At 37.9% G+C, this 22,672-nt stretch overlaps 1 protein-coding gene across 3 annotated transcripts in view; it reads left to right on the forward strand.

The window, feature by feature from the left end:
* LOC137125452 (uncharacterized) overlaps window positions 1–19,149 on the forward strand; it is a 48,609-nt gene extending 29,460 nt beyond the window's left edge. The window contains exons 10-18 of one of the 3 annotated variants that reach the window (XM_067500927.1): window positions 16,068–16,331; window positions 16,426–16,677; window positions 16,769–17,017; window positions 17,089–17,346; window positions 17,487–17,789; window positions 17,874–18,143; window positions 18,350–18,433; window positions 18,564–18,682; window positions 18,770–19,149. In XM_067500927.1, coding sequence (XP_067357028.1) covers window positions 16,068–16,331; window positions 16,426–16,677; window positions 16,769–17,017; window positions 17,089–17,346; window positions 17,487–17,789; window positions 17,874–18,143; window positions 18,350–18,433; window positions 18,564–18,654 — 1,771 coding nt within the window. In that variant the 3' untranslated portion in view covers window positions 18,655–18,682; window positions 18,770–19,149. Of the gene's footprint in view, window positions 1–16,067; window positions 16,332–16,425; window positions 16,678–16,768; window positions 17,018–17,088; window positions 17,347–17,486; window positions 17,790–17,873; window positions 18,144–18,349; window positions 18,434–18,563 lie in introns of all 3 variants that reach the window. The other 2 variants (XM_067500928.1, XM_067500926.1) reach the window with 2 other exon arrangements.
* Window positions 19,150–22,672: the final 3,523 nt, after the last annotated feature.

Here is a 22,672-nt window from a genome sequence, read left to right on the forward strand (position 1 = left end):
CAGTGTCTGCCTTATATCTCACAGCTCAGGTAAATGGAACATGATTTAACTCTACAGTGAGTTATGCAAATGTTTTATGTTGCAGAAGTTCTAACATCATCTTACTAATGAAATGATTTGTATGATTAGTAGAGTAATTTACTTAATTTGTAGTTTGATATTTTGTATTTGTGTGTGATAAGTTTATAAAATAGGAGTCAAATTTAAACATCCCAACAGTTTCTAATCTAAAGTAGTTAATGTCAACTTCACCTTGATCAACTGTAGCATTATAATGGTGTGTGTGTGTGTGTGTGTGTGTGTGTGTGTGTGAATACATTACCAATGTAGTTAAAAAAACATTCTGTTATTTTAAAATACATCCTGGAGCCTAATGTGGCCTCCACAAATATCTTTGTCTTAACAAAACAGTTTAAGAAACTGCAAAATATAAAATTTCATTCTGCATGGCAATTTAAACAACACCAACTTTAATATGAAGATTAAAACAGTTGCAGAATAATTAACTAACAATGGACCAATCAATTAATTATTAATTGCAGCTTTTCTGTACTTGTACTTTTCTGTAACAAGACTTTCATGTTTGAATTATTGTTCAATGTTAGTCTTTTTCAGGACAATGCAAGTGTCTTCTTACAATTTGTTGGCACTAGGACACTAGGACACATTAAGTGCATTTTCCACCCTTTGCACAGCTATTGATACAGTTGCAGTCAAAGTTTCAAGCTTCAGAACAAATACTTCCAAAACGTATTTTTCAGCTGACCTGGATAGGCAACATTGTAGACATAGTAAAGGTACAATGCAATACTCAGAGACAGAGAAATATTTACTTCCCCACTATACAACATCATTTTGTGTCTATCCATCTGGACTTTGACCACAGTGCAGTCATTCTGTGGCTCGCCATCACTGGTGCTCAGGACAATTGTGGGCACTGGGCTGAGTAGATCCTGAAACAATAAATGACAAGTCACACTCATAGCTCCATAGAAATTAATTTCTAGAAATCATATTATTCATTTTTTTAAATTATTTTTAAAAAGCACCATAAAAATTTCAACAAACCTTATTCATTATAAAAAGATGGCAGGCAGTATCTTTGAAAACAGAAGGCAGGAGAGGTATCGCTGTGTTCACCATCTGACCTAAAAATGAACATATGTAGAGATCATAGGGCAGGAGAAGAGCTTTTACACATTTTGGATACTGTATACAGTTGTGAATGAAAGTTTACATACACTCATCATGGGCATGACTGTTATTACAATATTAGGATTTAAATTTGTTCTTTGAATAGTTTATTTGCGGCATCTGACTGGTCCCAAATTCAGTCCAAGTATACCAGGGACACTGGTATGACACTTCCATTAAATTGCTCACCTACACAGTCTTGCTGATAACCTGCCAATTTATTTTCCACAAGCCAAACACATACTTCTCCAACAGTCCACTGCTGAACCATAGTCTGTTAAAGCAAAGCAAAACACAGATTACATTGTATGTTCTGTGACATGATTTGGTATTATTGCTGCATCTATTAATTTTTTAATATTGATAAATACATCAACTATTTTCAGTAATTGGTTAATTAATATATTAAAAAAATATATAAAGTGTCATCAGTGCTTTCCATTTTACCTATATGCCTTGTAGTTTATATGATAAGAGAAATGGGCACAAATTCTCAAAACTAAAAGTCAAACTATTTGTCTTCCCTCTCTCCTCCCTCAACTTAGATGGTATCTTCCAGCTTCTGATAGACTAAACACACCTTAAGTAATATGCCATTGGTAGGGCAGGGATAGTTGGGGAAAAAAACTGGACAGAGGACCTTGAGGACCAGGGTTGAGAATCAATGAATTTTATCTATTCAAAATACTTGTAAGACTTGTATTATTCCAAAAAATGCACACAATCTGCTGTGGTCGAGGCATTGCTGTATTCCACTATTCAAAACCTGCTCTACTGAATTTTCTTATAGGTCACATCAATGAAAACAATGCGGCAGCGTTCTCTGTAGTAGCGTTACTGCTGAAAAAAAAGGCGATTTTTCCCAATATTGAGAACAGATCACTTATAAGCAAACAAAACAGCGACAGTCTTTGAAATATAGTTATCACAAAAGAGGCTTCAGGTGCCATTTGATATGTTGACATTATCATTACTTTCCAAATATGTAACGTTTAAATTGAATTCTGTCAGCCTAGCTAACACTATAGGTAGCTTAGCAAACGTACAATTACATTTAACGCTAACAAACAACAACATGTTAAAACGTTTTTGTGAAAATACTTCACCTTATCTATGAAGACGACAAGTGGGGAAAAAGCAGTAGAGATACTGATGACAGTAACTGCTGTCACCAAAAAGTTTAATTTGCAACAAAGTTCTCGTAGGTCAGTGACATTCTGTGTGTGCGCACCTTTTCTCTCTCTGGCAATACACTTAATAATGAATTAGTGGCTGGAGACGTGCTCAGATCATTTACTTTAGTAAAAGTAGCAATACAACAATACATAAATACTCTGTTACAAGGAAAAGTCCTGCATTCAAAATGCTACTTCAGTAAAAGTACAGTATTATTAGCTCAAACTACTTTTGTGACATTAGACATCACATTAATGAATGTTATTTTATTGGAATAACATTATTGATTCATTAATGTGTCACTTTAATGTTACAGCTGGTAATGATAGAGATAAGCTGATGAATTACTTTAAATACTGCTGGGTGACCTCTGAATTTCCAAGGATTTTTATGAGTTTTATGATTATACTATATTATGTATTATTTATCAGATTCTAAGGAGCACAAACTAGCCTTGAAGCCAACAATGGAGAAATTGAAATAGAAAATCCTCAAATTTGAAGTTAAATACAGTGCTTTACTAAATGTATGTGGTTATTCGCACCTCTGGAATTATGAATCCAAATTAAGTTATACATAAGTGTGTGTGTGTGTGCGTGTGTGTGTGTTTGGGAGGGGTAGTACCAACAGTGATTCTCACCGATGGCCCAACATTGGCCGATAGCTGACGGTCGGCTTGATGTGTCAGCGCCACAACCCTTACAGTGAATAGTTGCTTTTGGGTTAGGGTTAGGCAAGTACTAGTCATGATAAAGAACAGATCCCACAGGGTAATAAAAGCAACGATGTGTGTGTAATTCTGCATGTGTGCAGTTGTGTGTGTGGTTGAGTTTGGAGATTTGAAGACTTTGTGTCAAATTTGAAGGAACAACTTCTGAAACAATGTGATGCATTGATGTTAAGAAAAAACTACCAACAACACTTGCAGATTGATGTAACATATTCTAATACAGACAAGATGCCAACAAGTGTTGGTCTAATAACAGTATCAGTTTTTTGACCTTTTGCAGGTGTTGCTGGCAGTCTTTTCAATTTTAGTGTTAAATTCCACTTTTAGGTAGCTAGCTACAGTATTGAATAGTAGGGTTTTTCATCATAATACATGAATGTTTATGCCATTGTCCAAAATCAAATAACTCAAATAGCTAAGAAGGAAGAACCCTTACTTCTTCAAAGAACCATTTGTAGTAGCCAAAGAACCACTGACCAACAAAAATGGTTCTTTAAGCCTGCGTGGATTTTCAAAAAACCATGCAAAGAAAAACATGACGTTGAAATTTGTATTGTCTGTTCCACAAATGTAATTCAGAGAATGATGTGAATCCAAAATAATAGTATCTTTAAAACAGTTACTGAAACCAAAGAGAAGTATGTTCAGCTGCCTCTTAGTTTCTAACTATAATGAACTTTACTGACCATGATAAGATTTGTACCAGTGAACAACAAATGAAGAGTTCAGACACCTTCAGTATGAATCGTCATCATTTTGTGTCTCTACTCACACATGTAGTTCAACGTGATGGTAGTTTACACATCTGTCTTCTCCAGAGCAGGATGAAGCATTGCATGATGGGAATTGTTGTACAACTACTGGACATGATAATGACTTTTAGATGTTTTGCTTTGTAATATATTCATATATTGTTCATGTCTGGTAAAACTCATCCACCAAGTACAATTACATTTCATTTAATACAGGACATTTACAAGCTAATATCTGTTCATATCTGCTAATATCTGTTTCTCACTTTTCCAGTTTTTATCCTCAGTCATCAAATCGTTCAGAAACAACCAGGATTTTTGTGAATCTGTTCTGTGCAGCAGCAGAGAGAGAACAGCAGACAGGAGAGAAGATCCTGGAGCTGTTATCATCAGTCTGCACATATCAAACATTCTTTTGGAATCACTCATACATGAATGATGGTGATAGAAAACATCAGTCCGATTTCCTGTTGGATCTGTTCTCCCATGTGAAGGACTGTGAGACTAAAACAGGTCTGAGAGTTCTTCCATCATTACTGTCAGTTTTCCAGTCAGCTCCTACAGTCTGGTTCATAAACCTCTTAGAGAGAAAGACCTCCATCCTCCTGGAAGTGCTGAAACTACAACCAGAGAAGAAACCAGTGAAGCTGACAGGATGGTCAGATGAAGAGAGTGAAGTGAGGAGTTTCCTACAGTGTCTGCCTTATATCTCACAGCTCAGGTAAATGGAACAAAATTTAACTCTACAGTGAGTTATGCAAATGTTTTATGTTGCAGAAGTTCTAACATCATCTTACTAATGAAATGATTTGTAAGATTAGTAGAGTAATTTACTTAATTGGTAGTTTGATATTTTGTATTTGTGTGTGATAAGTTTATAAAATAGGAGTCAAATTTAAACATCCCAACAGTTTCTACTCTAAAGTAGTTAATGTCAACTTCACCTTGATCAACTGTAGCATTATAATGGTGTGTGTGTGTGTGTGTGTGTGTGTGTGTGTGTGTGTTCTCAGACTGATGTTATTCCACTAAAGTCTAATATCAAACATACACTGACAGTAACTTGTCTTCATGAAGATCAGTGACCAAACACACAAAGCAAAGATAGAATGAAATGTGAAGAAGAATAAAAATGGAAGAATTCAGCCCTGCTTATAGAAAAACATGACGTTGAAACACAAATGTAATTCAGAGAATGATGTGAATCCAAAATAATAGTATCTTTAAAACAGTTACTGAAACCAAAGAGAAGTATGTTCAGCTGCCTCTTAGTTTCTAACTATAATGAACTTTACTGACCATGATAAGATTTGTACCAGTGAACAACAAATGAAGAGTTCAGACACCTTCAGTATGAATCATCATCATTTTGTGTCTCTACTCACACATGTAGTTCAACGTGATGGAAGTTTACACATCTGTCTTGTCAAGAGCAGGATGAAGCATTGCATGATGGGAATTGTTGTACAACTACTGGACATGATAATGACTTTTAGATGTTTTGCTTTGTAATATATTCATATATTGTTCATGTCTGGTAAAACTCATCCACCAAGTACAATTACATTTCATTTAATACAGGACATTTACAAGCTAATATCTGTTTCTCACTGTTCCAGTTTTGATCTTCAGTCATCAAATCCTTCAGAAAAGAACTGGATTTTTGTGAATCTGTTCTATGCAGCAGCAGAGAGAGAACAGCAGACAGGAGAGAAGATACTGGAGCTGTTATCATCAGTCTGCACATATCAAACATTCCCTTTAGGTGACAGAGGCATGAATGATGATGATAGAGAATATCAGTCTGATTACCTGTTGGATGTGTTCTCCCATGTTAAGGACTGTGAGACTAAAACAGGTCTGAGAGTTCTTCCATCATTACTGTCAGTTTTCCAGTTAGTTCCTACAGTCTGGTTCATAAACCTCTTAGAGAGAAAGACCTCCATCCTCCTGGAAGTGCTGAAACTACAACCAGAGAAGAAACCAGTGAAGCTGACAGGATGGTCAGATGAAGAGAGTGAAGTGAGGAGTTTCCTACAGTGTCTGCCTTATATCTCACAGCTCAGGTAAATGGAACAAAATTTAACTCTACAGTGAGTTATGCAAATGTTTTATGTTGCAGAAGTTCTAACATCATCTTACTAATGAAATGATTTGTAAGATTAGTAGAGTAATTTACTTAATTGGTAGTTTGATATTTTGTATTTGTGTGTGATAAGTTTATAAAATAGGAGTCAAATTTAAACATCCCAACAGTTTCTAATCTAAAGTAGTTAATGTCAACTTTACCTTGAACAACTGTAGCATTATAATGGTGTGTGTGTGTGTGTGTGTGTGTGTGTGTGTGTGTGTGTGTTCTCAGACTGATGTTATTCCACTAAAGTCTAATATCAAACATACACTGACAGTAACTTGTCTTCATGAAGATCAGTGACCAAACACACAAAGCAAAGATAGAATGAAATGTGAAGAAGAATAAAAATGTAAGAATTCAGCCCTGCTAATAGAAAAACATGACGTTGAAACACAAATGTAATTCAGAGAATGATGTGAATCCAAAATAATAGTATCTTTAAAACAGTTAATGAAACCAAAGAGAAGTATGTTCAGCTGCCTCTTAGTTTCTAACTATAATGAACTTTACTGACCATGATAAGATTTGTACCAGTGAACAACAAATGAAGAGTTCAGACACCTTCAGTATGAATCAAAATCATTTTGTGTCTCTACTCACACATGTAGTTCAACGTGATTGTAGTTTACACATCTGTCTTCTCAAGAGCAGGATGAAGCATTGCATGATGGGAATTGTTGTACAACTACTGCACATGATAATGACTTTTAGATGTTTTGCTTTGTAATATATTCATATATTGTTCATGTCTGGTAAAACTCATCCACCAAGTACAATTACATTTCATTTAATACAGGACATTTACAAGCTAATATCTGTTCATAGTGTGTGTTTGTTTATTTTAGTAGCTGAGATCAGATATTCACAAAATGTTTCTTTCTCACTGTTCCAGTTTTCATCCTCACTCATCAGATCCTTCAGAAGAAACCAGGATTTTTGTGAATCTGTTCTGTGCAGCAGCAGAGAGAGAACAGCAGACAGGAGAGAAGATACTGGAGCTGTTATCATCAGTCTGCAGATATCAAACATTCCCTTTGGGTGACAGATACATGCGTAATTATGTTATAAAACATCAGTGTGATTTCCTGTTGGATCTGTTCTCCCATGTGAAGGACTGTGAGACTAAAACAGGTCTGAGAGTTCTTCCATCATTACAGTCAGTTTTCCAGTCAGTTCCTAGAGTCTGGTCCATAAACCTCTCAGAGAGAAAGACCTCCATCCTCCTGGAAGTGCTGAAACTACAACCAGAGAAGAAACCAGTGAAGCTGACAGGATGGTCAGATGAAGAGAGTGAAGTGAGGAGTTTCCTACAGTGTCTGCCTTATATCTCACAGCTCAGGTAAATGGAACAAAATTTAACTCTACAGTGAGTTATGCAAATGTTTTATGTTGCAGAAGTTCTAACATCAGTTTACTAATAAAAATATTTGTAAGATTAGTAGAGTAATTTACTTAATTGGTAGTTTGATATTTTGTATTTGTGTGTGATGAGTTTATAAAATAGGAGTCAAATTTAAACATCCCAACAGTTTCTAATCTAAATTAGTTAATGTCAACTTCACCTTGATCAACTGTAGCATTATAATGGTGTGTGTGTGTGTGTGTGTGTGTGTGTGTGTGTGTGTGTGTGTGTGTGTGTGTGTGTTCTCAGACTGATGTTATTCCACTAAAGTCTAATATCAAACATACACTGACAGTAACTTGTCTTCATGAAGATCAGTGACCAAACACACAAAGCAAAGATAGAATGAAATGTGAAGAAGAATAAAAATGGAAGAATTCAGCCCTACTAATAGAAAAACATGACGTTGAAACACAAATGTAATTCAGAGAATGATGTGAATCCAAAATAATAGTATCTTTAAAACAGTTACTGAAACCAAAGAGAAGTATGTTCAGCTGCCTCTTAGTTTCTAACTATAATGAACTTTACTGACCATGATAAGATTTGTACCAGTGAACAACAAATGAAGAGTTCAGACACCTTCAGTATGAATCATCATCATTTTGTGTCTCTACTCACATATGTAGTTCAACGTGATTGTAGTTTACACATCTGTCTTCTCCAGAGCAGGATGAAGCATTGCATGATGGGAATTGTTGTACAACTACTGGACATGATAATGACTTTTAGATGTTTTGCTTTGTAATATATTCATATATTGTTCATGTCTGGTAAAACTCATCCACCAAGTACAATTACATTTCATTTAATACAGGACATTTACAAGCTAATATCTGTTCATAGTGTATGTTTGTTTTTTTAGTAGCTGAGATCAAATATTCACAAAATGTTTCTTTCTCACTGTTACAGTTTTTATCTTCAGTCATCAAATCGTTCAGAAGAAAGCAGATTTTTTGGGAATCTGCTCTGTGCAGCATCAGAGAGAGAACAGCAGACAGGAGAGAAGATACTGGAGCTGTTATCATCAGTCTGCACATATCAAACATTCCCTTTGGGTGACAGACACATGAAAGATGATGTTCTAAAATATCAGTGTGATTTCCTGTTGGATCTGTTCTCCCATGTGAAGGACTATGAGACTAAAACAGGTCTGAGAGTTCTTCCATCATTACAGTTAGTTTTCCAGTCAGCTCCTACAGTCTGGTTCATAAACCTCTCAGAGAGAAAGACCTCCATCCTCCTGGAAGTGCTGAAACTACAACCAGAGAAGAAACCAGTGAAGCTGACAGGATGGTCAGATGAAGAGAGTGAAGTGAGGAGTTTCCTACAGTGTCTGCCTTATATCTCACAGCTCAGGTAAATGGAACATGATTTAACTCTACAGTGAGTTATGCAAATGTTTTATGTTGCAGAAGTTCTAACATCAGTTTACTAATGAAATGATTTGTATGATTAGTAGAGTAATTTTCTTAATTTGTAGTTTGATATTTTGTATTTGTGTGTGATAAGTTTATAAAATAGGAGTCAAATTTAAACATCCCAACAGTTTCTAATCTAAAGTAGTTAATGTCAACTTCACCTTGAGCATCTGTAGCATTATAATGGTGTGTGTGTGTGTGTGTGTGTGTGTGTGTGTGTGTGTGTGTGTGTGTGTGTGTGTGTGTGTGTGTGTGTGTGTGTGTGTTCTCAGACTGATGTTATTCCAATAAAGTCTAATATCAAACATACACTGACAGTAACTTGTCTTCATGAAGATCAGTGACCAAACACACAAAGCAAAGATAGAATGAAATGTGAAGAAGAATAAAAATGGAAGAATTCAGCCCTGCTAATAGAAAAACATGACGTTGAAACACAAATGTAATTCAGAGAATGATGTGAATCCAAAATAATAGTATCTTTAAAACAGTTAATGAAACCAAAGAGAAGTATGTTCAGCTGCCTCTTAGTTTCTAACTATAATGAACTTTACTGACCATGATAAGATTTGTACCAGTGAACAACAAATGAAGAGTTCAGACACCTTCAGTATGAATCATCATCATTTTGTGTCTCTACTCACACATGTAGTTCAACGTGATGGTAGTTTACACATCTGTCTTCTCCAGAGCAGGATGAAGCATTGCATGATGGGAATTGTTGTACAACTACTGGACATGATAATGACTTTTAGATGTTTTGCTTTGTAATATATTCATATATTGTTCATGTCTGGTAAAACTCATCCACCAAGTACAATTACATTTCATTTAATACAGGACATTTACAAGCTAATATCTGTTCATAGTGTGTGTTTGTTTTTTTAGTAGCTGAGATCAGATATTCACAAAATGTTTCTTTCTCACTGTTCCAGTGTTTATACTCAGTCATCAGATCCTTCAGAAACAACCAGGATCTTTGTGAATCTGTTCTGTGCAGCAGCAGAGAGAGAACAGCAGACAGGAGAGAAGATACTGGAGCTGTTATCATCAGTCTGCACATATCAAACATTCCCTTTTTATGAGAGATACATGAATGATTATGTTATAAAACATCAGTCCGATTTCCTGTTGGATCTGTTCTCCCATGTGAAGGACTGTGAGACTAAAACAGGTCTGAGAGTTCTTCCATCATTACTGTCAGTTTTCCAGTCAGTTCCTACAGTCTGGTTCATAAACCTCTCAGAGAGAAAGACCTCCATCCTCCTGGAAGTGCTGAAACTACAACCAGAGAAGAAACCAGTGGAGCTGACAGGATGGTCAGATGAAGAGAGTGAAGTGAGGAGTTTCCTACAGTGTCTGCCTTATATCTCACAGCTCAGGTAAATGGAACATGATTTAACTCTACAGTGAGTTATGCAAATGTTTTATGTTGCAGAAGTTCTAACATCATCTTACTAATGAAATGATTTGTAAGATTAATAGAGTAATTTACTTAATTTTTAGTTTGATATTTTGTATTTGTGTGTGATAAGTTTATAAAATAGGAGTCAAATTTAAACATCCCAACAGTTTCTACTCTAAAGTAGTTAATGTCAACTTCACCTTGATCAACTGTAGCATGATAATGGTTTGTGTGTGTGTGTGTGTGTGTGTGTGTGTGTGTGTTCTCAGACTGATGTTATTCCACTAAAGTCTAATATCAAACATACACTGACAGTAACTTGTCTTCATGAAGATCAGTGACCAAACACACAAAGCAAAGATAGAATGAAATGTGAAGAAGAATAAAAATGGAAGAATTCAGCCCTGCTAATAGAAAAACATGACGTTGAAACACAAATGTAATTCAGAGAATGATGTGAATCCAAAATAATAGTATCTTTAAAACAGTTACTGAAACCAAAGAGAAGTATGTTCAGCTGCCTCTTAGTTTCTAACTATAATGAACTTTACTGACCATGATAAGATTTGTACCAGTGAACAACAAATGAAGAGTTCAGACACCTTCAGTATGAATCATCATCATTTTGTGTCTCTACTCACACATGTAGTTCAACGTGATGGTAGTTTACACATCTGTCTTCTCCAGAGCAGGATGAAGCATTGCATGATGGGAATTGTTGTACAACTACTGGACATGATAAAGACTTTTAGATGTTTTGCTTTGTAATATATTCATATATTGTTCATGTCTGGTAAAACTCATCCACAAAGTAAAATTACATTTCATTTAATACAGGACATTTACAAGCTAATATCTGTTCATAGTGTGTGTTTGGTTTTTTTAGTAGCTGAGATCAGATGGTCACAAAATGTTTCTTTCTCACTGTTCCAGTTTTGATCCTCAGTCATCAGATCCTTCAGAAGAAACCAGGATATTTGTGAATCTGTTCTGTGCAGCAGCAGAGAGAGAACAGCAGACAGGAGAGAAGATACTGGAGCTGTTATCATCAGTCTGCACATATGAACCATTCTTTTGGAATCACTCATACATGAATGATGGTGATAGAAAACATCAGTCTGATTTCCTGTTGGATCTGTTCTCCCATGTGAAGGACTGTGAGACTAAAACAGGTCTGAGAGTTCTTCCATCATTACAGTCAGTTTTCCAGTCAGCTCCTAGAGTCTGGTTCATAAACCTCTCAGAGAGAAATACCTCCATCCTCCTGGAAGTGCTGAAACTACAACCAGAGAAGAAACCAGTGAAGCTGACAGGATGGTCAGATGAAGAGAGTGAAGTGAGGAGTTTCCTACAGTGTCTGCCTTATATCTCACAGCTCAGGTAAATGGAACATGATTTGTTTTATGTTGCAGAAGTTCTAACATCAGTTTACTAATGAAATGATTTGTAAGATTAGTAATTTACTTAATTGTTAGTTTGATATTTTGTATTTGTGTGCGATAAGTTTATAAAATAGGAGTCAAATTTAAACATCCCAACAGTTTCTAATCTAAAGTAGTTAATGTCAACTTCACCTTGATCAACTGTAGCATGATAATGGTGTGTGTGTGTGTGTGTGTGTGTGTGTGTGTGTGTGTGTGTGTGTGTGTGTGTGTGTGTGTGTGTGTGTGTTCTCAGACTGATGTTATTCCAATAAAGTCTAATATCAAACATACACTGACAGTAACTTGTCTTCATGAAGATCAGTGACCAAACACACAAAGCAAAGATAGAATGAAATGTGAAGAAGAATAAAAATGTAAGAATTCAGCCCTGCTAATAGAAAAACATGACGTTGAAACACAAATGTAATTCAGAGAATGATGTGAATCCAAAATAATAGTATTTTTAAAACAGTTACTGAAACCAAAGAGAAGTATGTTCAGCTGCCTCTTAGTTTCTAACTATAATGAACTTTACTGACCATGATAAGATTTGTACCAGTGAACAACAAATGAAGAGTTCAGACACCTTCAGTATGAATCATCATCATTTTGTGTCTCTACTCACACATGTAGTTCAACGTGATGGAAGTTTACACATCTGTCTTCTCCAGAGCAGGATGAAGCATTGCATGATGGGAATTGTTGTACAACTACTGCACATGATAATGACTTTTAGATGTTTTGCTTTGTAATATATTCATATATTGTACATGTCTGGTAAAACTCATCCACCAAGTACAATTACATTTCATTTAATACAGGACATTTACAAGCTAATATCTGTTCATAGTGTGTGTTTATTTTTTTAGTAGCTGAGATCAGATATTCACAAAATTATTCTTTCTCACTGTTCTAGTTTTGATCTTCAGTCATCAGATCCTTCAGAAGAAACCAGGATATTTGTGAATCTGTTCTGTGCAGCAGCAGAGAGAGAACAGCAGACAGGAGAGAAGATACTGGAGCTGTTATCATCAGTCTGCACATATGAACCATTCTTTTGGAATCACTCATACATGAATGATGGTGATAGAAAACATCAGTCCGATTTCCTGTTGGATCTGTTCTCCCATGTGAAGGACTGTGAGACTAAAACAGGTCTGAGAGTTCTTCCATCATTACAGTCAGTTTTCCAGTCAGTTCCTAGAGTCTGGTTCATAAACCTCTCAGAGAGAAAGACCTCCATCCTCCTGGAAGTGCTGAAACTACAACCAGAGAAGAAACCAGTGAAGCTGACAGGATGGTCAGATGAAGAGAGTGAAGTGAGGAGTTTCCTACAGTGTCTGCCTTATATCTCACAGCTCAGGTAAATGGAACATGATTTGTTTTATGTTGCAGAAGTTCTAACATCAGTTTACTAATGAAATGATTTGTAAGATTAGTAATTTACTTAATTGTTAGTTTGATATTTTGTATTTGTGTGCGATAAGTTTATAAAATAGGAGTCAAATTTAAACATCCCAACAGTTTCTAATCTAAAGTAGTTAATGTCAACTTCACCTTGATCAACTGTAGCATGATAATGGTGTGTGTGTGTGTGTGTGTGTGTGTGTGTGTGTGTGTTCTCAGACTGATGTTATTCCACTAAAGTCTAATATCAAACATACACTGACAGTAACTTGTCTTCATGAAGATCAGTGACCAAACACACAAAGCAAAGATAGAATGAAATGTGAAGAAGAATAAAAATGGAAGAATTCAGCCCTGCTAATAGAAAAACATGACGTTGAAACACAAATGTAATTCAGAGAATGATGTGAATCCAAAATAATAGTATCTTTAAAACAGTTACTGAAACCAAAGAGAAGTATGTTCAGCTGCCTCTTAGTTTCTAACTATAATGAACTTTACTGACCATGATAAGATTTGTACCAGTGAACAACAAATGAAGAGTTCAGACACCTTCAGTATGAATCATCATCATTTTGTGTCTCTACTCACACATGTAGTTCAACGTGATGGAAGTTTACACATCTGTCTTCTCCAGAGCAGGATGAAGCATTGCATGATGGGAATTGTTGTACAACTACTGGACATGATAAAGACTTTTAGATGTTTTGCTTTGTAATATATTCATATATTGTTCATGTCTGGTAAAACTCATCCACCAAGTACATTTACATTTCATTTAATACAGGACATTTACAAGCTAATATCTGTTCATATCTGCTAATATCTGTTTCTCACTGTTCCAGTGTTTATCCTCAGTCATCAGATCCTTCAGAAGAAACCAGGATCTTTGTGAATCTGCTCTGTGCAGCAGCAGAGAGAGAACAGCAGACAGGAGAGAAGATACTGGAGCTGTTATCATCAGTCTGCAGATATCAAACATTTTTTTTGAATAGGGGTGATTACCTGTTGGATCTGTTCTCCCATGTGAAGAACTATGAGACTAAAACAGGTCTGAGAGTTCTTCCATCATTACTGTCAGTTTTCCAGTCAGCTCCTAGAGTCTGGTTTATAAACCTCTCAGAGAGAAAGACCTCCATCCTCCTGGAAGTGCTGAAACTACAACCAGAGAAGAAACCAGTGAAGCTGACAGGATGGTCAGATGAAGAGAGTGAAGTGAGGAGTTTCCTACAGTGTCTGCCTTATATCTCACAGCTCAGGTAAATGATTGTAGTGAACATTTGTGGAGCTGTGTTCTCACATCGACACCACCTCACTGTTAGTTTGAAAGTTAAAATGTGTTCAGCTGATGTGTCCACATAAACATCACATCATGGAGTGTAGTTTTAATGTCCTACATTTCCCAGAGTTCAGTAGGACCTAAAGGCAGCTTTCCTACAGAGAACTGCTCATCTCTCATTAACTGATACATGTTTACTTCACTAAGCTCCCAGTTTGTTCTGAACATTAACTGTTGTTATTGTGAAGCAGCAGAGACGATCGCACAGTGTTGATGATTAGAAGTTCAGTTGTTCTAAACACATCAGGGTTTTAGAGTTTGATCTACAAATCATCTTAAGAACATTTATGTAAAGTGGTTGAACTTTGACTTTATCATTTCTCTGATCAAATATCAGTGATGGATGCTGGATCAAACACTCATTCAGTGGCTCCTGTGACTCTGATACAGAAAGTAAAGTGACTGGAACTTAGTCGAATGTTTGAATGACTTTATTTTTCTGTAGCTTCACTGAAATGAAATTACACGTCACATGGAAGTGAAAGTAGAGCTTTGCAAATCTTCACTATGCTACAACATCAGTGTGTGAAGTTTGATAGAGTTTTACAGAATAATGGATGTTTAAACTTCCGCTCCAGTATTTTGAGCTTTGAAGGAGATGAATTGATAAAAATACTGAGGATTTACCATTGTAGCCTGATGTTTGTGGTTCCTTCAACATTTTAGAAGAATTTCAGTGAGTAAAAGTAAAAACTCCATGTATGATTTATCCTGTTATTGTTGTATTTTACACTGATTCATGTTTGATTTCAGTTTCTGCTCATTAGCAGGTATTTGTTGGCTTTTAGAAGAAACATCTGTAAAACCAGTTTTACATGAATTTTGTTGCTGTTGATATTGAAACAAAATGTTTGATTCTCGTTTCAGTGTCAGACACTGGTTTAAAGACTCAGATCAAACCAGGATCTTTGTGAATCTGCTCTGTGCAGCAGCAGAGAGAGAACAGCAGACAGGAGAGAAGATACTGGAGCTGTTATCATCAGTCTGCACATATCAAACATTGCCTTTGTGTGACGCATATGTGGATGATGATGTTATAAAACGTCAGTGTGATTTCCGTTTGGATGTGTTCTCCTGTGTGAAAGACTATGAGACTAAAACAGGTCTGAGAGTTCTTCCATCATTACTGTCAGTTTTCCAGTCAGCTCCTAGAGTCTGGTACATAAACCTCTCAGAGAGAAAGACCTCCATCCTCCTGGAAGTGCTGAAACTACAACCAGAGAAGAAACCAGTGAAGCTGACAGGATGGTCAGATGAAGAGAGTGAAGTGAGGAGTTTCCTACAGTGTCTGCCTTATATCTCACAGCTCAGGTAAATGGAACCTGATTTAAATATGAACAGTTTTGTTCTAAAATAACTCCTGGTCTTACTCCAGTACATCATGGTCCAACCCACTTACTCCAAACTGCAGTATAAAACATTTATAACTCACTGACAAATACTGTTTATTTAAAATGAAACATGGTTTATGTCAAAGATTTCAATAACAGCTAATAATCATAGTGTGATAGTGTCACAGATAATGAATCACACACAGAGCTTCTACCTTGAATGTTCGGTTTGTGTTTGCCTTGAATTTCTTACTTGATAAAAGTCGTGTTACACAAGCTGGTTTCTGTTGCAGTTGCTGTTTTACTTTTGTACTTTGCTGCTTTCACAGTTCATCATAATGTTGTGTTTCAGCTGTGATCCAGACTTCTTCCAGAGAATGTGTACATCCATGTGTGTCAGATCCAGAGAGGAGGTCCAGCAGCTGGCCTCTCTGCTGCAGCTGCTGGGCTTCACCCTGACATTAACAGGATACTTACCCAGGAAAACCTGCTGCTCTGTGGGGAGAGTTCTCAGGGTTTGTGGCTCTAAGGTGGATCTCATCCTGACACCCAGAAAGATGTCGGTTAGAGGAGCCGCTCACCTCTTTAGACGTACAACACAACTACACAGTCTGAGGTCTACGTTCATACAATCACTGCTTCTGTTCCTACAGTAACGTCTTTTAAATGTCCAGTTAGCAGAGACATCATTCTGTGTCTTTGACTTTCAGGCTGTCCAATGACATGGCCATGCTGCTGTTTCAGTGGATAAGAAGAGGAAGAGTCGTCCGTCCGTTGACTATTGAGGAACTTTGTCTTGCTCCAAAGACGCTGCAGTCACAAAGAGGATCACTGAGGGTTGTCAGTAGTTTGGCGTCTCTGCTGAGACACTGGACAGTCAGACATTTAGACCTGACTGAGTTCTGTGTTTCTGCTCAGTGTCTCTGTCCACTGCTGCTTCATGATGGTCCTCTAACTATCAAGTATATGTCTTTTCTGAGCCTCATAAACACACTGAAGAATGAAAATGAAAATAAATATTATTAGTTCATTCTAAATGTATTTATTCTTCAGACTGAGGGATGAGGTTTTCCAGCAGCTACTGGTCCTCCTCCATGAAATCCAGGACAAAGACTTGGCCTGGTCTTTCTTGAGTAAAGTTGGTGGAGACCTGACCTCCTACTGTCTGAACTGGGAGCTTCTCCACTTTGTGCTGCAGTCGTCAGCTCAGACCTTCACTGTGAACCTGAGGAAGAACCAGTTCTTACAGGAGAACGTCACACGTCTGCTGCCCTTTCTGGATCGGATCAGATTTAAAAGGTGGTGAATTAGTTTTTAACAGATACAAACTAAACAAAGTGTCCTGGTAAATACTGTGAGCTCTGTGTTTTCAGGCCCGGTCCCAGCTTTGTGCTGGCTGCCATCAGACAGGTCTATAAAACTCAGGCCAGTCACCTCATACCCAGTTTAGTGAGGTCATTGGATCATGTGATCAGCCTGACCTGCAGAGAGCTGGACTCAGTGGACTGTGCTGCTCTGATCTTCACCCTGAGACACAGTGACAGAGTTACACTGAAGCTTGTGTGGACGTCCATACCAGCAGAGGAAATACAGCGAATCGTCTTCACGCTGGACAGAGTTTCTCACCTCAGGTCAGACATCAGTGCTTGTTTCTCAGTCCTGTACCTGTATCAGTTCTCTCCAACAGACAGTTTCATGTAGTGCTGATAAGAATCAAAATGAACATTGAATAACAATAATCTCTGCATTAATGCATCACTGTCTCCACCAGTGTCGACAGGAATCTGCTGCTGAGGTTCATCCACTGCTGTGCTGCCACTGACGTCCAGCAGGATGCAGCATCAGGTCTGATCAGGTCTCTGCAGCACAGGTTGGTTCTGTCCCGCTCCCCCTGTGTGGAGCTGACAGATCAGGATCAGACCGAGACTCTGAGTCTGTCTGCTGCAGACTGCAGGTCCATCTCCACCATCCTGACACATAGCAGAGAGGACACACAGCTGGACCTGCAAGACTGTGAGGTGGAGGACAGGGGACTGGACCTGCTGTTTCCTGTCCTAAACAGAGTCCACCTCAGGTGGGAAAGAACATTAAATGGCCTGATCCACTTTCATGTTTCTGCATCCTAACAGTTGTTCTTTGCTCTGTTTGTCCTGTTTAGAGCCAGTAAAGCCGTCCTCCTCCAGCTGGTGTCCCTGGTCCCTGTGAGCAGTGAGAGGGACTCAGTGAGACGTGCAGAGTCCCTGTGTAGAGCCCTGGATGGAGAGCTGGACCTCAGTCACACCACACTGGATCAGAGGGTCTGTGAAGCTCTGGACCTGATGCTGGACTTCTCTGAAGGACTGACAGAACTGGACCTGAGTCACTGTGATCTCACGGACCAGCTGCTGCTCACATTCATCAAACATCTGCACAAAGTCCACGTCCTGGAGTGAGTCTCACTGTAAACATACTTGTGTGTACATTGTCCTGTATAGGATGCAGTGTTGGCTCCTGCTGAGGTGGTGGTGAAGTAATAATGTATCAAATCTGTCTCATAGCAACAGGCGGAGTCAGGATGTGACGCTTAATAACCAATAACATCAGCTCCTCTGACTTTAATGACGTAAATCTTTTGTGTTTGTGTCCATGTTACAGTCTGAGTCACAATAAGATCAGTGATGCTTCGACTGTCAGGTTACTGCAGCTGGTCTCCATCAACTCCTCCATCACCACAGTGAGGTGAGCAAACATTAATTATCATATGATTAATGGAGACATTTCTACTCCTTCACTTACAGACTGATCATTAATTATCTCAGTTCCACATATTATTCAGTTTGTATCAGTGACTTTTGTTCTGTTTTTTTAGACTCTTCAGCAACAACATTGTGGACAAAACTCCCTTTAAGAAACAGAAGCAGTTTGAAATGTGGGGAATCAGTGTCAGTGAAGTGATGTGATGATTGTGAGAGAAATTTCAAAATCTAGGTAACACTGTTTCACTGTTCTCACACTTCTCACAGACCCACTATCAAACCTGCTTACACCAGTGCCCCCTCCCCTTTTGCTCCCCAGCAAGACATCATGTCTCTGGCCACACAAAGAAGTATGTTAGGTAGATATCAACTATAAAACTACCTACACCTGAACATTTGCTTCCCAGAAGGGAGCCCACGGGAACCAGCACAAATCATCAAGAACTTAAAAGACTATGAAGACAAAAGGACAAAGTAACATGAACTTGTTAATTAAGACTCCTGACCACATTGTATGAAGGTTGATTTGCATTGACTCATCCCTTTGTTCTTTGTGTGAACCCAGCTGTTGAGTTGTATGTATAAAAGGCTGAACAACCTACACATCTTGGTCAATCAGACTGGCCCACTCTAGAGTGTAGCTCTGTTCTGCTCTGCATGTTTCTCTATTTTGCTGATTAAATTCACCGTTATCATTCACTTGTAAGTTGCCTTTTGCCTCCTAACTTGCCTTACAGTTTTTGCCACGACAATGATCAGGGAGGAAACTCAAGAAAATACTGCAGTAGTACAAGTACTCTACTAATACTGTGTTTGTGGCAGTCAGTTCTAAAAGTACAGTTTTATACAATGATGAAAACTCCAGCAGGATCCTCGTCATCCTCGTCTCTATTTGTTACGATACCGTCAGTTCTTCTACTGATGTACTTACATTTTTGATTGAGAAACTGTGAAAAGTATTTCATTGTTTACATAATTTAACAGATTGTTCTGTTGGGATCATAATTATATTTTTTGTGAGGAAAAATTATGTTTATATTCTTGGATTAATGTTGGAATCATATGATTTTAAAATGATTTTTAAAAGGTGAAATGTTGGTTCAGCAGCACTTTGATGCAATTGTATGTTCAGCAGTAAATGGTCTATGCTTTTCTTCCACATTGGTACCAAAAGCACTTTACACTGCTTCTCATTCACACACACACACACACACACACACACACTGATGTGGCAGCTGCTGTGCTGCTGGTCTACACTCCCCCAGAACAACTAAGTTTGGGTTCAGTGTTTTGCTCACAGACACTTGGACATGTTACAGGAGGAGCTGGGAATTGAACCCAGTATTGATGGACAGGTGCTCTACCTCCAAAGATACAGTATCTCAGTTTAAATATACTTTTTATTTGATATTTTAAATGAAATACAAGAGCTAAAGGATATTTGTGTATTTGACTATTTTGTGTTTCTCTTCACTATAATACTTTAACAGATGAAAACAGTTTATTATCTGAGTGACATTATGTCACAAATAACGAGTTAATGATGAGTCATATGATCCTGAGCTTTCAGAACGTTCAATAGTAGCAGAAACCGCAGAAACTTTGCTAAAAAGTACCAAGTACCTGTAGTAAAAAGTACTTTAAGTCCATCAGTGCTGCAATAAGAAAGTGATTTTTCTGAGTTACTGATTTAAACAAACACTATTAAACTTGATGCTGTTGATAACGTACAAATAAAATGTTCAGTTCATAAGTTTCATTTATTACAGATTCAAGCAGAAAACAATTTGTGATCAACTCAATTTAGTTTTGTGCTGCAAACAAACTTTGAATTTTCTTTAGCAGATAAACTGACATCAGCACTTATTACTTCATCAGATTCTGTTTTAACAATCTGCAAAATCTGCTGCTGCATTGACTCAATGAACCTTTTTCTAAAAGAGGAATCTGAGTTTCTAAAGTTTATTCACAGGTGTCAGTGATGCAGCTTTTCCACCTGCTCCTGTTGCACATCAGAAGAAGCCCACAGCTTCTGTGCCTGGTCCTTGATGTACAGAAGATCACACATAAATCCATCAGTATGTAGAAATATCAGTGAAGATGCAGCTAATTCTGTAATAAATCTTGCAGAGGAAACAATATGCTGAATCTAAAATGTACTGACAGTTTATAGTAGTTTGAATATTAGTTATGAAATCAGAATCAATAAGAAGCTAATAAACGTATTAATGCAGCAGAAATCGTTGCCGTTCTCTGATTGGTCAGTAGGACGAGCTTTGTTCAAACTGTTGGTTCCCAGTGCTGCTCAATGAGTCTGTGTCCCAGGAGGCTTCACTGGACCTCTGGACATTTACTGCACATTTCTATTAAAACAACGTGGAAAATGTCGCTCGCTGTAACTTTGAGGAAACGTATCTGTCAAATGTCTCACACAGCGGAAAATACATGTCATAAGCTGTTGAACTCTCGAACCTGTAGTGGCAGAAGGTGAGAAAATGATGAGGAAAATAAAGTCTGACATGTTTTAGTTACACAGCACTTTAAGAAATGATAACAGTGGGGAGACAAACAAATTAACGGCTGGTTTTAAACACGTGAAGTAAAAGAGACTCGCACATAAACATGGATGGATTAGGACCAAAAGGCCCACGGACACAAACCGACTAAATGTGAGTCCATCACATTGTTTGCAGTCTTTTTGTGTCTCTCACCTTCAGTCTGAATGTGTCCTCAAACCCAGGACGATTGTCCCTCCTGCAGCTCACACAGGGAGACGGAGGAACCAAGGAAGCCGAGCTGAAAGCCAACTCTGAATGAGGGGTGGACGGGTTCAGTGAAGGTGGGTCAGTTTATCAAAGGAGACTCTGTAGAAGGACAAAGTGCCAGAGGACCAGTCCAGATACACTTCTACTCTGTTAGAGGAGGAGGGAGCAGGTGGATCTGTTGTTCTGCTGTTGAGAGAAACAGAGTAACTGGTTCCAGAACAGTAGAGACTCCAGGACTGATGGTTCCCTCCCAGCATGCACTCAGTCACGTCTTCTGTCGAGCTGATTCCTCTGTAGGGTTGTTATCTATCGTTATCTGACCTCACTGCTGCTTTTATATATAGATGTGTTAAAGATGTGAACCTTCAAAACCTGTGTCATTACTCCGGGCAGTGGAAAGTCACTTCCTGTGGAGACGTGCGTCAGCCCCATAATGTGACATCATTGGGGACGTTAGACTGTGATTTTGGACGCATTTTTTTCAGCATCAAAATCACATTGTAATAGAAAGTTAATAAAGGATTTTAACCATTTTAGTTTTACAGTCCCACTCATAACAATAAAGTCAATCAGCTTTTACTATGTCCATTGTCCTGATATAGTGATAATGTTTATGTCCTTTTCAGTGCTGCTTTATGTTTGGAGGGGGGTGAGGGACATTCATTCATTCATTCATGGTAATAGACATAAATGATGGGTTGATTTCTGATCTGATGCTTTTTCAGTGTTATTTTTAAACCTCTCAAGTCGAGCAAGCAGGAAGCACGAGTTCATGTTTTCAGTCAGAACAAAGGGGCTTTATGGAAACTACAGTGACAGTAACAGCTTAACTAACAGTTCTGTAACTTCACAAATACAGATGCAACCACTGATACGATGTCAAGAGAGCTGGACATAAGGTGAAGACACAGAGTTAAAGAGCCACAGAAATCCCCTCACAAGGAGGTAACATAAGTGTAAAGCTCTGTGCTTCTCTTGGAGCTTTAGTTTGTTCTTTGCACCTGATTTAATCCAAGTAAACACAGTGGATGGTCATTAGTGCATGTGGCTGCTTCTTCAGATGGAGAGGAGGACGAAAAATCAGCTCATTAATATCAGTCAGTACACAATAGGTCTTTGAAATAAGAGCATGGAAAGAGGAACTGACACTAAGCCTGATCCTGGTTTACTGAAAAGATTCCATAAAAAACAGTCTTCTTCTTTTCCTTTGGGCTGTTTCCTTTCAGGAGTCATAGTGAATCATGTGCCTCCATCTAACTCTGTCCTCTGCATCCTCTTCACTCACACCAACTAACTTCATGTCCTCTCTCACTACATCCATAAACCTCTCAGAGAGAAAGACCTCCATCCTCCTGGAAGTGCTGAAACTACAACCAGAAAAGAAACCAGTGAAGCTGACAGGATGGTCAGATGAAGAGAGTGAAGTGAGGAGTTTCCTACAGTGTCTGCCTTATATC

Source organism: Channa argus, chromosome 4 (assembly GCF_033026475.1).
Source record: "Channa argus isolate prfri chromosome 4, Channa argus male v1.0, whole genome shotgun sequence".
Classification (NCBI taxonomy): domain Eukaryota; kingdom Metazoa; phylum Chordata; class Actinopteri; order Anabantiformes; family Channidae; genus Channa; species Channa argus.